Below are 15,835 nucleotides of genomic sequence, written 5' to 3' on the forward strand. Positions count from 1 at the left end.
ACCATCAGGTCTCCTGAGAACTCCCTCAAATCACGAGAACAGCGTGGGGGAAACCGACCCCCTGATCCAATCACCTCCCACCAGGCTCCTCCCTCAAAACTTGGGAATTCCAATTCAAGATGAAATTTGGGTGGGGACGCAGAGCCTAACCATATCATAAACTTTGCTTAAAATGTGTAAGCCAAAGCCGGTGTGTGTAAGGCCCTACTACTTTGTTTAACCGAAAGTAAAATACATCAAGTCTCAAGTCTCAGAATTTGGTCCAGGCAGATCCAATTTACTAGTTTGGTGTCTGAGCAATTTAGTGTGGGCTCTACTGCCCTCTTCTGGAAATACTGGGAATTGGTATTTACTTGTGGTTTTTCAAGTCAGTCACAAATACTAGAAATCAAAAGCCAGTTTCATTGTGAGAGTTGAGACAGAATTTGGTAGGTGGCTCAGGAGGAAGGAGAATCAAGGTGCAAGAAGGTGAAGGTAACATAGCACATTTCTTAAAATATGCAGAAAAGTTTCTATAGCCCAAACATTAGTAATAAAATTCACTGCTGCAAAAAAAAAAAAAAAAAAAAAAAAGCCTTGTGTTAAATTTGTTCATGAGCAAAAGGTGTTGAAACATTGATTTGTTAAAGAAAGGCCTCAGACTTTGGAGTCAGACCCACCTGAGTTCAAATCTAGACTCTGCTGCTTGTTGTGTAAGTGACTATGTGACCTCAAGCTGATAATTTAACCTTGCAGGCTGTTCTCATCTGTAAACTGGGGACCACAATGCCCACCCCAGGGGGATGAAGTGAAACGATGCATTTAAGAGGACCAACATGTCACAGACTCCCCTTTAAGAAACTCAGGTAGAGAAAATTATACAATCCTAATGAGAAAAATAAGGAGAGACCCGAGTAAGTGGAGAAGGATTTATTAAGGTCAGGAATAGGCAAAAGTAATTGATGGGGAGAGAAGTCAGAATGGTAGTTACCTCTGGAGGTGGGTAGGTATTGGCAGAGGAGGGATGGAAGGAGCCTTCTGGACTGCTGAGAGTGCTCTATATTTTGTTCTAAGTGGTAGTTACACAAACACATAAATTTATCAAGCACACACTTAAAATTTATGCACTTTACATACATAACCTTTAAAAAGAGGGGAGAGGAGGAGGAAAAGGAGAAGCAGAAAATAAAGAAAAAGACTATTTTTTTGAGATGCTGGAGTGGAGTGACACAATCTTGGCTCACTGCAACCTCTGCCTCCTGAGTTCAAGCATTCTCCTGCCTCAGCCTCCTGAGTAGCTGGGACTACAGGCGTGCACCATCATGCCCAGCTAATTTTTGTATTTTTAGTGGAGATGGGGTTTCACCATGTTGGCCAGGTCTGTCTCCAACTCCTGACCTCAGGTGATCCACCCGCCTCGGCCTCCCAAAGTGCTGGGATTACAGACATGAGCCAACGTGCCGGACCCAAGATAAAGACTGAAAACAGTGGTGGAGTGGGGGAGATCCTAGAACTTGAGTCAGAATAGTTATCTCAGCTTTTTAAAGTCGGCCCCGTCTCTTCTACCCGTTCATTACACAACCTGTATTGGTTCTGAAAATTATGGGAGGAGACATCCACACGCTTATCCTTCATGCTGATTATGAAGAATTTCTGCCACCACAGCTGTGAGCAGATAGAGTGAAGGCGAACTAATCTGTGATTCAACCCAGGTGAAGGCAAAGCCTGTGAGCAGTGAGTGGATGGATGTGATTTCCAAAAGAAACCCCTTGGCTCAAAGTGGCAGGGGCTGGAGACCAGGATGGACTGAGAGGCAGCCAGAGTCGAGTTGAAGGGTTCGTAGGTTTCGCTACCATAATTTCTGGAAAGTGCTTCAAGTGTGGGGCGTCAACAAGAGTGGGAATTCCCACATCAGCTCCCACACCTTGGTATGCCAAGCATCCTACGCATGCCACAAGCAGTTCAGCCAGGGCTCCGCCCCAGCTACTTGCTAAGAAGAGTTGTCATGCCAGTTACAGGAAGAGAGCCCTTAACTCTAGCCTCTTCCTGCAAGCATAACAAACACAGGCCCACAGCCCCATAGGCCAAACTCTCTTCTGCAGTGAAGGAGCTCAAAACTAGCTCCTTCCAATGTCCTTATGAGAAAATTAAAACTATGAGGAATTTCCCCCCATTTTCCTTTAAATGAGCTGGAAAGATTTGAATAAAGACTCTTGTAAGCTCTGGTAACTACTGTATGAAAAGTTTTAAAAGGAAATAACTTGGGGAAGTAAACAATAGCCCATGAAAGATAGAAATGCTTTCGAGATACTGTTGGAATGAAAATGTTGGGCAAAAACTGATAAGAATATTAGCAAAAGTAAACTGTCTGAATACTAAATTACACACAAGGAGATGTCAATAAAAATAGTCAACTTGTACCACAGAACACAAGACATAGGAATTGAAGGTGATGTAAGATATGGGGCTAGGGGAAAAAAGGCAGATTCATGAGAAAAAAGAAAAAGTGAAAGGAAGGACACCTCAGTCCCATCCACCATGCCCTGAAGCCAGCCAATAGCACCATCACCACCCAGGTGGAAGGATTTATTATGTGGAAAACTTAAAGCACAGAGGGCACAAAGAGAGGACTCGCCACGGAGGCAGGGGAGCAGGGCGACACTTAACACCGTGAGAGTGACCCGGCTGAGAGTCTGCTCCCCACCCTGAGCCCCCATTAGCCACTTTGTTCCAAGAAGGTTGACTCTACCCATCCTCACCACCAGGAGGAAGTCTCCACTGGAGGAATTACAAGAGAAGTCCTACAGACACTGATATCGGGGAGTTCTCCAATAAAAGAGCCAACACCTACCAGTCACCCTAAGAGTTCACAAGCCCCAGTCTTGCATGTAGACTTCCAGAAGCCTTACAATGCACGCAAGATATTTGAAGAAAGTCTCCGTAGTGAAACAGCTCAAAACAAGCAAAGATTGGAAGTGAGGGCCAGACGCAGTGGCTCACGCCTGTAATCCCAACACTTTGGGAGGCCAAGGCGGGTGGGTCACGAGGTTAGGAGTTCAGGACCAGCCTGGCCAACATGATGAAACCCTGTGTCTACTAAAAAAAAATGCAAAAATTAGCCAGGCGTGGTGGCAGGCACCTGTAATCCGAGCTACTTGGGAGGCTGAGGCAGAGAATTGCTTGAATCTGGAGGCAGAGGTTGCAGTGAACCGAGATCGGGCCGCTGCACTCCAGCCTGGACGACAGAGTGAGACTCCATATCAAAAAAAAAAAAAAAAAAGATTGGAACTGAGGAAACATAAATGCAGGGAGAAAAAATAGCTTGACCTGCCCTCAGAGACAGAAAAAATATCTCAACCATAAAATGAGATTAGGAGGCCATGAGAAAATTCAGAGAGCTGTTGTAAATTAAATTACGATAGCTGAAAAAAAAATTCTGAAGAACAGCTGAATGTAGAATTGAGAAAGTATCTTAGAGAGTGGAATAAAATAAGTTAAAATGATTGAATAGGAGGAAAAGGGAAGATTAATCAATCAATCCAACATCCAACCAATAGGATTTCTGAAAGAAAGCAAAGATATAGCATAATCAAAGATATAGCACAATAAAACTCCCAGAACAGACAATATGAGTTTCCAGATTGAGAGGGCCCACTGGGTGTGCAGCACAGTGAATAAAAAAGACCCCAACAAATACTCATTATTGTGAAATTTCTCAAGACCTGGAATAAGATCCCAGTAGCTAAAAGCAACCACAGATCTCATTCAAAACACGGAGAATCGAATGGCACAGGGCTTCTCACAGCAATGCTGAGACTGGATGAAAGAACAACCATTGGAAATATGAGGGAAAATAATATTCAGCTCAGAATTCTGCACCCAGGCAATTATCAATCAAGTGGGACATTTTCACACATATCTGATGTCTCAAATTATATGCCGCCCTTCCACCTATCTGAGGAATTATTGGAGGACATACTCCGACAGAAGACGAAAATGCATCAAGAACAAGGAACCGAATTCAGGAAACTGGAGTCCAGTTTAGGAGAGCAACACAGGAAAACCCAGCTCAAAGCCCAAGCAGGTGGCTTTGAGAATGAATCCAGGGGACGCAGGGCTGGAAACAAAACGAACCGACAGATGACCTGCTGTGCTCGGAAACAAACAGTCAGGGGGCTTCATAAACCAGTTAGTAGACTTGAGAAGAAAGGGTGACAGCAATCTGGAAAATGAAGTAAGCAAAGCAACTTCAGAAACAACAAAGCAGACGTCATCAGCTTCACCAATAGCAAAATATAGAGCAAGGAAGTGAAATCAGACAGCATCCCTGCAGACACCATATTCTGCAGCAAGCATTGCTAATATGGTCATTATAGCGCAAATACTTATTAAGTGACTATATCATGAAATAATTAAGCTTGAAGGTTGAAGGACAGGAAGAGGCCTGTAAAGACAGTCAATCTCCATCTACCATTAAATTAAGACAGTAGGTTACGTCAAAAAAAAAAATAAAAAGGCAAATAAAGAAAGAACTGAGTAAGCAGATTTTGTAGATGTAAAAAAGTAAAAATAATAAAATAGATAAAAGTGTGAAAGTGGAGGACAGGATTCAGGAGTGGGAAAAGATGACACAAAAGCCTGCTGTTTTCTATCACATACTTGAGGTATTATTACTTTTTAATGATGTAATTTTAAAACTTACTAGAAAGTTACATTAAGACATGAGACAGTAAAGACTGACAGATAGATGAATAGAACTGAATTGAGAATCCAGAAATAAATTTTCATATTTACAGTCAATTGACTTTCAGAAAGGATGCAAGTAAATGCAACGGGGAAAGAATCATCTTTTCAATGAGTGGTTCTGGGGCAACTGGATATCTATGCGTAAAAGAATGAAATTGGGTCTCTACCTCTCACCATATAAAAAAACTAATACAAATGGATCAAATATGAAAATGTAAGAGCTAAACCTAAAAACTCTTAGAGGAAAGCATAAGTGTACATATTCATGACCATGGGGTAGGCAATGGGTTGTTAGACATCATGCCAGAATCATAAGCAATAAGAAAAAACAGACACATGGACTTCATCAAAATTAAAACCATGTGTGCTGCAAAGGACACCATCAAGAAAGTAAAAAGACAACACACAAAATGGGAGAAAATATTTGTAAACCACACATCTGATAAGGAATTTGTATGTAGAATATGTATTTTTAAATTCTTACAATTCAATAATAAAAAGACAACCTTTTTTTTTTGAGATGGAATCTCACTGTCACCCAGGCTGGGGTGCAGTGGCACAATCTCGGCTCACTGCAATCTCCACTTCCCAGGTTCAAGCGATTCTCCTTTCTCAGCCTCTCGAGTAGCTGGGACTACAGGCGCATGTCACCACATGTGGCTAATATTTGTATTATTAGTAGAGAGGGGGTTTCACCTTGTTGGCCAGGCTGGTCTTGAACTCCTGACCTTGTGATCCACCCACCGCAGCCTCCCAAAGTGCTGGGATTACAGGCGTGAGCCACCGAGCCCGGCCAAGACAACCATTTTTTAAAAAATGGTCAAAGGCTCTGAATAGACATTTCCACAAAGAAGATGTATACATGGTCAATAAGTACATGAAAAGATGCTCAACATTATTGGTCATCAGAAAAATTCAAATCAAAACCACAAGCGACCATTTCGCACCCTGTAGGATGGATAGAATTAAAAAGACAGACAATAACAAATGTTAGAAAGGATGTGGAGAAATTGGAACCTTCATCCACTGACTGTGGAAATATAAAATCCACCAACTGTGGAAATATAAAAGCTACTTTGGAAAACAGTCTGGCAGTTCCTCAGAGTTTTAACATCAAGTTATCACAGGACCCAACAATTTTACTCCTAGGTGTATACCTAGGAGAAATGAGAACACGTGCCCACACAAAAACTTGTACATAAATGTTTACAGCAGCATTATTCATAATAGCTGAAAGGTGAACATGACCCAAATGCCGATGAGCTGATGAATGAAATAAGATGAATAAATAAGATGTAATATATTCATATATTGGGACATTATTTAGTAATAAAAAGAAATGAGATACTGATACATACCACAACACAGATGAACCTTTAAATTTTTTTAAATTTTTACTTAATCCCAGATGTAATAGTATACTGATAAACCTTGAAAACATGTTTAATGAAACAAGCCAGTCTCAAAAGACCACATATTGTATGATTCCATTTATGTCAAGTGTCCGGAATAGGCAGATCTATAGAGAAAGAAAGATTAGTGGTTGCCTGGGACTGGAGGATGTTGTTGAAAGAAGATTCAGGGATGATTAATGGGCACAGACTGATAAAAATATAAAATTTATGGTGGTGATGGTTGCACAGTCCTGTGAATATACTTAAAGCCAATGAATAGTACACTTTAAATGGATGAATTGTATGGCATGTGAATTGTATCTCAATAAAGCTGTTACCAAAAAAAATGGATTTTGGCTGGTGGCAGTGGCTCATTCCTGTAATCCCATTACTTTGGGAGGCCAAGATAGGAGGATCTCTTGAGCCCAGGAGATCAACACCAGCCTGGGCAACATAGTGAGACCCATCTCATCAGTTTCCTCTTCTGTAGGATAAGAGAATTGAACTTACTGATAATAGAAAGTAGAACTTAAATAAATTTTTTTTTGTTTTTTTTGTTTGTTTGTTTTTCTTTTTCTTTTTCTTTTTCTTTTTTTTTTTTTTTTTGAGACAGTCTCACTCTTTCGCCAAGGCTGGAGTTCAGTGGTGTGATCTTGGCTCCCTGTAACATCCACCTCCCAGGTTCAAGCGATTCTCCTGCCTCAGCCTCCTGAGTAGCTGGGATTACTGATGTGTGCCACCACACTCAGGTAATTTTTTTGTATTTTTAGTAGAGATGGGGTTTCTTCCATGTTGGCCATGCTGGTCTCAAACTCCAGACCTCAGGTGATCCGCCCTCCTCAGCCTCCCAAAGTGCTGGGATTACAGATGTGAGCCACTGCACCTGGCCTTATAGGGGTTTATGGTTGATAAAGTATGTTCTTTCTCTACTTCATATTACCTCATTCATCTTAATTACACTCCTGTTACAACTGTGCCATTGTTATTCTCATGTTACAAGTAAGACAGTTTTCACTGTCACACTGTTTCTATGTGGTGGAGATTCCCCAGAGGGCTTTGGTTTGCAACATTGTAACAATGCTCCCCCACCCGCTCCCTGTCATTCCGTGAATATCATGGCAGATCTATTTTTTGAGCACCAAGCCACCTGCACACTGAGTCACACCTAAACACACAAAACTTCCTGCTTTCCTGTGATGATTTGCTCAGCAACCTGTTGTGATCTGCACCCTGGTCATCTGCCCCTTAGCACACCCTAATTCTACCAAATACGTATAATTGCTGGCTGGGTGCAGTGGCTTATGCCTGTAATCCCAGCACTTTGGGAGGCCAAGGTGGGTGGATTGACTGAGCTCGGGTGTTTGAGACCAGCCTGGCCAATATGGTGAAACCCTGTCTCTATTAAAAATACAAAAAATCAGCCAGCCATGGTGGCACATGCCTGTAATCCCAGCTACCCCTCGGGACACTGATGCAGGAGAATTGCTTGAACCTGAGAGGCAGAGGTTGCAGTGAGCCGAGATCATGCCATTGCACCCCAGCCTGAGCAACAGAGCAAGACCCTGTCTCAAAAAAAAAAAAAAAAGAAAGTAAGAAGGAAGGAAAAGGAGAGGAGAGGAGAAAGGAGAGGAAAGGAGAGGAGAGGAGAGGAGAGGAGAGGAGAGGAGAGGAGAGGAGAGGAGAGGAAAGGAAAGGAAAGGAAAGGAAAGGAAAGGAAAGGAAAGGAAAGGAAAGGAAAGGAAAGGAAAGGAAAGGAAAGGGAAGGGAAGAAAAATTATCAATTACTGACCTGGGGTTAGTAGCCAAAACAAGCAAAGTATGATCCCCAGAATGTACTCTTCTCCCCTGTGATTTCCAGAGACCACATAATGACTCGATTTGGATGATAAATCCTAAAAGACCTTGACCATGCTCATGCCTCTGCTAACACTGTACTCGTCATTCTCCAGAATAAGAAAGAAAAAAGGGGAAGAAGAAGCAGGGAGGAAGAGAGGAGGACAAGGGGGGGGGGAGAGGAGGAGGAAGAAGAGGGGGAGGAGGGGGAGGCAGAGGGGGAGGAGGGACAGCAGGGGAGGAGAGGAGGAGGAAGAAGATAAGGAGAAGGAGGACAACAAGCAGGGCAAGGAGGAGGGGAGGGGAACGCAACACACTTTACTTCTAATAATTTCTTGAAAGCAACAAATGAAACCTGAAATGAAGTTTGTGTTTCTGGGGTGATGCTGGCTCTCAGCTTTGTCTGCCTGTCAGCTTTGTCTTTGGCTTCTCACTTAGTTCCTGCCCCTGAGCTCACGGAAAGCCACCCCAAAATGAGCCAGTGGCAGATGGAGCCACAGAAAGCCAGAGCTACAGAAGTTGATGCCAAAGCCCAGAGACGTGAAATGACTTATCCCAGGTCACACGGCTAGTTAATGTCTGAGCTAGACTAGGACCTCAGGATTAGGTCTGTTTATTACTGATTTGGTCCTCCCTCAACCACCTTGTGACTTGACCATTTCTCTCTTCAGCACCCCCCCAGCAACAGCAGAGAGCACTTTGTACCAAAGCCACCATGCTCCAATCCTGCCTTGTTGCAGAGAAAGTTCTCCTGTCCCATACACGAAATTGTAGGGGTGAGCTCAGCAGAACTGAATTGTGTAACGCAGCAGCCCTGGGGTGTCAAAGCCTGCTGAGAATCGACCACACATCCAGGAAGCTGTGTGGAAGGGCTGCACCACCCTTTCTTCAAGTAAGCCTCAGAGGACTGACACGTACAAGAATTACAGAGCTGCCTCCAGGAATAGGGAGCAATGTTACTAGGAAATTTGGGCAACAAAGCAAGACCCTGTCTCTACAAAATAATAATAATAATAATAATAATAATAATAACAATAATAATTTAAAAAATAAATAAACTGAGTGTGATGGCATGCACCTGTAGTCCCAGGTACTCAGAAGGCTGAGGTGGGAGGATTGTTTGAGCCCAGGAGGTGGAGGCTGTGCTGGGCCATGATTGCACCATTGCACCCCAGTCTGGGTGACAGAGCAAGACCTTGTCTCTAAAATTTTTTTAAAAATTATTTTATGTAGCTAAGGCTTTATCTTGGAAAAATCAATTCCATACCTAAGACAACACAGTGGGTGGGGGGTGGGGGAAGTATTTCCTAATATTCACCCTAGAGTTAGCCCTCTAGTGATTTTAGAGTTCCTCCAGTGGTGTTCTGAGACTGTGGCCATCACAAATGGGCCTCCTTAAAGGTGTAGGCAACTTTAATCGTATCCCCTTGAATCTGGGTCCCTCCCCATAAGAACTTTCCTGTCACTTGCCACACTGCTGTTCCTGCCACCCGTTCATCATCCTGTGTGATCTCTGCATTCCTTCAGCCTCTGTAGTTACCTCCTTAATTTAAGGTGCTGTAGCTCCCACCCCAGTGTGGAACTGCCACACTTTTCCTGCTTTCGCACTTTGGAAAGGATGTGTCTTCTGGTTTGTTTCTAATGCTCTGTTAAACTCCAACATTTTCCCGGCTTATCGAGCACCACAGCACATTAGTTGCACAGTCTTCTTTGCTACATGGTAATTGGTGGTTGAAAGCCCACCTTTTTATAAAGATTTTTATAGTCTCTGCACCTCCTCCCTTTCATGAGGGAAAAATGCATCTCTTCAACTGTCCCACGGTGGAGTGAAGTGCCATTTTATGATACTTTCGTAGAAAACTTCTTGTGGCTCATCCTTGCTGGGTGGCATTTTCATCGTTAGAAGAAATTCATCTGACCTGTGAATATGGGAAATTTACCGTGCATTCTCTTCTTTATATTAGTGGCTTTCTTTATAAGGCCACTAATAAAGACTAATTCCATGTCCTATTTTTGTGGAATTCTTCTTTTTATACTCTTCCATATATAGGCTACATTTATGATCTTTAACCTACCTCTGGTCTATAATTTTAAACAGTGTCCTGACCTACTTTACAGTGTTAGGTGTTGACTCTATTTTTTGAGACAGGGTCTTGCTCTATTGCCCAGGCTGAAGTGCAGTCGCACGACCATGGCCCAGTGCAGCCTCCACCTCCCAGGCTCAAGTGATTCTCCTGCCTCAGCCCTTTGAGAAGCTGAGACCACAAGAACATACCACCGTGCCTGGCTAATTTTTAAATTTTTTGTAGAGAAGCAGTTTTGCCATGCTGCCCGGGCTGGTCTCGAACTCCTGGGCTCGAGTGACCCTCTTGCCTTGGCCTCCCAAAGTGCTGGGATTGCGGGCATGAGCCACTGTGCCCAGCCTGGTGTTGACCCTTGACAAGAATTGTTTTAAAAGTCTCAAATTGTGTCCACTGGCTTCCCTTTACCACATTTTTGCATATTGTTCAAACAATGTGAGCTGGCAAGCCAGGAATCAGTTTCTCTAAAAAAATATTGTTCCCATTTTTAAAATGTGTCCATTTCTGTAGCAATCCCAGTCTTTATTATAAGCCCTGCCCCAGGTGGATGTCAGAGTCAGCAGGCTGTCATTGCCAGAGCTCCGCATCCCACCCCACCCCACCCCACTGCCACCTGTGTAACGTATCCCAATGGTCATTCATTCACTCTGCATGCGTACTTACAGTTTGTATATTTTGACAAACAATTTTCTAATTTCACCTTTGGGCTCCTTCAAACTCAGAGAAAGATGTCATCCTGACCAAAGATGATTATAACACACCTGGTTTTGGAAATCAGGTAGTCTACTTAATGCCAGCCCCCTAAAAACATATCCGTAAGTCAGGTATCTGTCATTTGCAATATAAAGATTCATTGAAAGGTTCAGCTTGAATGTGCTCTTTGATTCATGGTTTGTGTTGGAGCCCCAGACTCCTACAGAGCAGTGCAAAAATCAGAGCCGGGTGTCATTCCAGATAAAGTCTGAAAACCCCAATCTGATATTCAGGCATCCCAAAAGCCTGTCTCTGTGGGTCTCTCCAACCTGCTTCTACGTCTATCTCTGCCATTATTTTCCACCCAGCCTATGAGCATCCCACCTGTTCATACTTGAACACAGAATGTATACTAACTTGCAGCGTTAATCATTTTTTATACTGTGCACACCCTGCTTGCCCAAATAGATGGGGAGCTACTTAGGGGGGTGCCATGTCTCCCAGCTCTTTGAAATTCCATCACCCAATAAGTATTTCAAAAAGGTAGAAAAGTGTGGTAATATTTATAGTATTTGCTCTATTTGCCCACACACTCTCTTGTGCTATAAAACAACATTTAGTTTACCAGGTCTGAGTTAGGCAATAATGTATTTATTAGCAAGTACGAACAATGTCTCATTACACACCTCCTATTAGGAAATCTACAATCGGGAGGGATTTCAAGGCAGTTTCTTTTCACTTCTTCCCATGAAATCTTGGGTCTAATCAATTATTTTTTCTGTCTTTCTTCTACTTTTATTTCTAAGAGTCTAAGAGGTTCAGAAAAGGTAGGAACACACAGGGGAGGTCAAGAGAAGGTCAATAACTCCAGCAGAAGAGAAATGGGCTCCTCTTTCCGAATGATAATGAAAATAGAAGAAACTTTTCACTGAGGGTAAAGCCCTTTCAGCAGCTGTAGATTTAGCCACAGAAAAATCACTCACTTTATTTAAAAAAATGCAAAAAAAAAAGCTGGCACTTGGCAGCAAGAAAGTGCTGAGAACATTTTCTCAACTCAGCTGGGAAAACCCAGGAAGGAACATGTTGAGGAACAGAGGGTAACACTCTTCCAACCTGTTGGGACTATGCCAGAGAAAATCAGGCAACAGATAAACGAGGCTTGTCAGTTGCCCCACTGGTTTCAGGGGCACATTGCTCACTACCGCCTCCATGCAATGAGTCACCCCTTGCAGAACCCGTCACAGCTCATTTAATCAACCTCACAGCAGCGGGAAGGTGCATCACTCTGTCTTCCCATAAAAGATGGGCCACTGCGGCACCAAGGCATAGAGGAAGAGCTACAGGTTACACGGGTGGGAAGAGTATTGGGGACGGTGTCCATGGGAGGGGAGGAAAGAAGATTCCCAGGCAGAGGTATGGGAAGCCCACTGAGCCGTGGGCTCAGCCATGGTGATCTGGTCCCAGGGAAAGAGGTGGTCACCGAGGCATCATGAATTCAGGGCACCTTCTGCAGCTACTCCTCGTGGTCAAGCTCCTCATCACTGTCCTCCCCCAGGGGAAATTCCTTCGTGGGCTTCTGGGTTGCATACATTCGGGTCTCCATGGGGCAGTCCTGACTCAGAATAGCCTGCAGAGACAGGCAAGAAGAGAAGTCACTCCACATTTTTTTTTTTTTTTTTGATACCAAGTCTCGCTCTGTTGCCCAGGCTGGAGTGCAGTGGCGCTATCTCGGCTCACTGCAAGCTCTGCCTCCCGGGTTCACGCCATTCTCCTGCCTCAGCCTCCGAGTAGCTGGGACTACAGGCACCCACCACCATGCCCGGCTAATTTTTTGTATTTTTAGTAGAGACGGGGTTTCACCATGTTAGCCAGAATGGTCTCGATCTCCTGACCTCGTGATCCACCCACCTCGGCCTCCCAAAGTGCTGGGATTACAGGCGTGAGCCACTGTGCCTGGCCAAGCACTGCACATCTTTTTTTACCAATCTCCCCATTCCTTTCTCCCACTAGTTCATCCAAGGCTGGCATTGCTAAGTACTCAAGAGGCATGCATAGGACCCTCTGCATGTACATGCACCCGCCTCCCGAGATACCTAGTATATCAACCCTTGTCAGGACAAATATCTCATATGCTTGTAACTGAATCTAACAGTGGTAGTGACAGTTACAGCAGGAAACCAAATGGAATCACCACCACTCCCTCTCACACCTTTCTGTCTTCTTTTGTTCCCTTCAGCAGCCTCTGTCGGCATCCCAAACCCATCAGGCCCTCAGGATGTTTGTGCTGCAGTAAGAGGAAAGTGCTTTACTAAAGAAAATCCTATGGTATGGATCTCTTCCCTGGGGTTTTTGTACTTTTAAAAAGGTGACCTGCTGACCAACATGGAGAAACCCCATCTCTACTAAAAATACAAAAAATTAGCTGGACATGGTGGTGCATGCCTGTAATCCCAGCTACTTGGGAAGCTAAGGCAGGAGAATCTCTTGAACCCGGGAGGCGGAGGTTGTGGTGAGCCGAGATCACACCATTACATTCCAGCCTGGGCAACAAGAGTGAAACTCTGTCAAAAAAACAAACAAACAAACAAACAAAAAAGTGACCTGGTAAGGATAATCGTGCACTAGAGTGAATGAGTGGATGAACGGATGTGCCAATGGAATTCTGCCCACTTATGAGGGAGTTAACTTGGTAATTCACATCTTGCTAGTAACTAGCAAGCTAAGAACAGTAACTACATGATGTCTTTGATGGTCCTCTGCCCCCATTTGCCTTCCCTACTGAAGACCCTTCCTGATAGCCCCAGAAGGAGGGAAGTGGTTACTTAGAGAAGGGAAATTAAGGAAGTGCACAAAAGAAATATGTAGATGAAAGGGGACTGGGAAACATGGCAAATCAGAGAGAGTATCAATAGAGCAATAGAGGGAGGAAATAACAGCCCGAGAGGAAATAACAGCCCAGGATGAAAGGGAATGAGAGAGATGATGGAAAGAAACAGAAGTGAATTTTTTTTTTAGCAGTCGGTGCTCCTTACAAGCTTCTCCTCCTTGGCCGGGGGGCTCCGCAGGTAGTAGCAGAGTGGAGCATAGACGATGTTGATGACCCCAATGATGACCATGAGCCAGGGAAAACCGATGGCCTGTACAATGGCACCCCCGGTGGATGGACCTGGGAGGGATACATCAAAGTCACAAGTGTCTACGGAGCCTCCATATGGAGTGTCCTCCATGTAAGACACTATGCTAGGGGCAGTGGGTGACCCAGAGGATGTCTCAGGGTCAAAGATCTCCAGAACCCTCGGAGGATAGCCTCCTGGCTGCACTTCCAGCTGGTAAAGAGTAGATAGGGGAAAGTGGGGCACCAGGTCCTGCCAACATACCTATAGCAAAGCCCAGGCAAAAAGCCACGTCAGCGATGGCGTAGACACTCCCATACACCGAGGTGTGGCGTAGATCCACCAGGTGCCCCATGATGGGCATCATAGAGGAATCCACCATGCCTGTGGCCAGAGCAAACAGGACACAGTCAGCCCCACCCATAGCCAGTACCATCCCGCCTCTGCTCCTCCATTTAGTCCATTCGCTTTGTCTGCTGTCTTCTCCCTGGGTCCAACACCTGTTCCAGGTGGGAATTACGAGCTCATCTCTCCACAACCATGCCAGCTGCCCTCCTGATCCTTCTGCCTCTCCACCTACCTCCTCTGATGAGAAAAGGGGGAGGAAAGGCATCAGACCCAAAGCCAACATGCAAGGGTTTCTTGTTTTCTTTGAGGGCACTTCTTACCTATGGCAAGGCCAAGCCCTGCATTGGGGCCAATGAGACCAAAAATATTGTGAGCCAGAGGAACCTGCAAGGGGAAGGAGGAAGAGTCATCAGGACTCCAGATGGGTCAGGTGGGAGCAAGGTTCAAAGACTTTTCACATGAAATGCCTTTATTCAGAGTGCACTATTGGCCACATACATCATCTTCCTGCACTCTCACACTTTCTCACGGAAAAGAATCTATACCTCCATTTTAAGGATATGAAAACATGACCAGCGCTATTGTGTTTATTGCTCTATCCAAAGTTACAGATGTAATGAGCGGCAAGATCAAGTTTGGACCTCAGACTTGGCTCCATTATGCTCTAACGAGGGCCTTCCTCTGTTCCGTGGATACTTTCTCCCCTTCCTCTACCCCTTTCCACCTAAACATACACTCCTGGTCTCATTCTTCATGGAATAAAGTTGCCTCTGTTTTCCATTATGGACTTCACTGAAAGGTTTCATTTAGACTTCTAACTTGGTAGCTGTTGGACAAAGAAGACAGAGAAGAGGCCCCAACAACCAGTTAGCTGTAAGCTAGAGGGGGCAGGTGGTGTGGCTTGGGTCCACTGTCAGGAAGCTTGTGAGACTCATTCCCGTTGCCCTCCCAATCCCCCAACAAAAACCCTTTCTTCCCTCTTTTTCAGGTTCCTTACCTCCCTCTCTGGGCACCTGCCATTCAAACCTGCTACCCCCAGGACACTCCCCCTCAAGGGTTTAGCATACCATTTAGATGCTACTGGCTGATAACAATTTTTAGGGTTCATGCCTCAAGAAATGTTTATAATTTATCAATAGTATTGGCTGAGATTCACTATGGGCTAACCACGTGCCAGACACTGTGGTTTATTTGGATTACCTTGACAACCCTGTGGACACCATCAGAACCCTCTCTACGTAGATGAGGATGCTGAGCACACGGAGATGAGGTAACCTGCTCAAAGTCACATGCATAGAAAGTGGCAAAACCTGCCATGGAGCCCGGATCCCATGCTCCTGCTCAGGACCTCCAGCTGGTCTTGGGCACAGTGTACAGTGCCTTTTAGCCCTGTTCTTCTCTCCCTCAAGCCTAGGAGGTTTGTGTGTTTCTCGTCCCCACTGGGGAGAGGGGGAAATGAAGGCTTTGAGAGCTTGAGGGGGATTCTTGGAAATAGAAGAGTCCTTCTTTCTTTCTTCTATCAAGCCTCTGGTGCCAGAGACTGGGGCATAGATGATGGCTCCCTGGGGATTTATGAGGCTCTGTCAGGGTGGGATGAGTAAATGAAGTCATAAAATGCACCATTTTGCCATCCCCAGAAATGGATACC

At 44.5% G+C, this 15,835-nt stretch overlaps 1 protein-coding gene across 4 annotated transcripts in view; it reads right to left on the reverse strand.

Moving 5' to 3' along the window:
- Positions 1 to 11,357: 11,357 nt before the first annotated feature.
- Positions 11,358 to 15,835, reverse strand: part of SLC18A1 (solute carrier family 18 member A1) — a 38,287-nt gene continuing 33,809 nt past the window's right edge. For 3 of the 4 annotated variants that reach the window (XM_055296286.2, XM_055296289.2, XM_055296287.2), the window contains 4 exons: positions 14,508 to 14,571; positions 14,104 to 14,223; positions 13,759 to 13,892; positions 11,358 to 12,353 (listed from right to left, as the gene is read on the reverse strand). In XM_055296286.2, the coding sequence (XP_055152261.2) occupies positions 12,240 to 12,353; positions 13,759 to 13,892; positions 14,104 to 14,223; positions 14,508 to 14,571 (432 nt within the window). In that variant the 3' untranslated portion in view covers positions 11,358 to 12,239. The remainder of the gene's footprint in view (positions 12,354 to 13,758; positions 13,893 to 14,103; positions 14,224 to 14,507; positions 14,572 to 15,835) is intronic. The other variant, XM_055296290.2, reaches the window with a different exon arrangement.

Source organism: Symphalangus syndactylus, chromosome 10 (assembly GCF_028878055.3).
Source record: "Symphalangus syndactylus isolate Jambi chromosome 10, NHGRI_mSymSyn1-v2.1_pri, whole genome shotgun sequence".
Lineage (NCBI taxonomy): Eukaryota > Metazoa > Chordata > Mammalia > Primates > Hylobatidae > Symphalangus > Symphalangus syndactylus.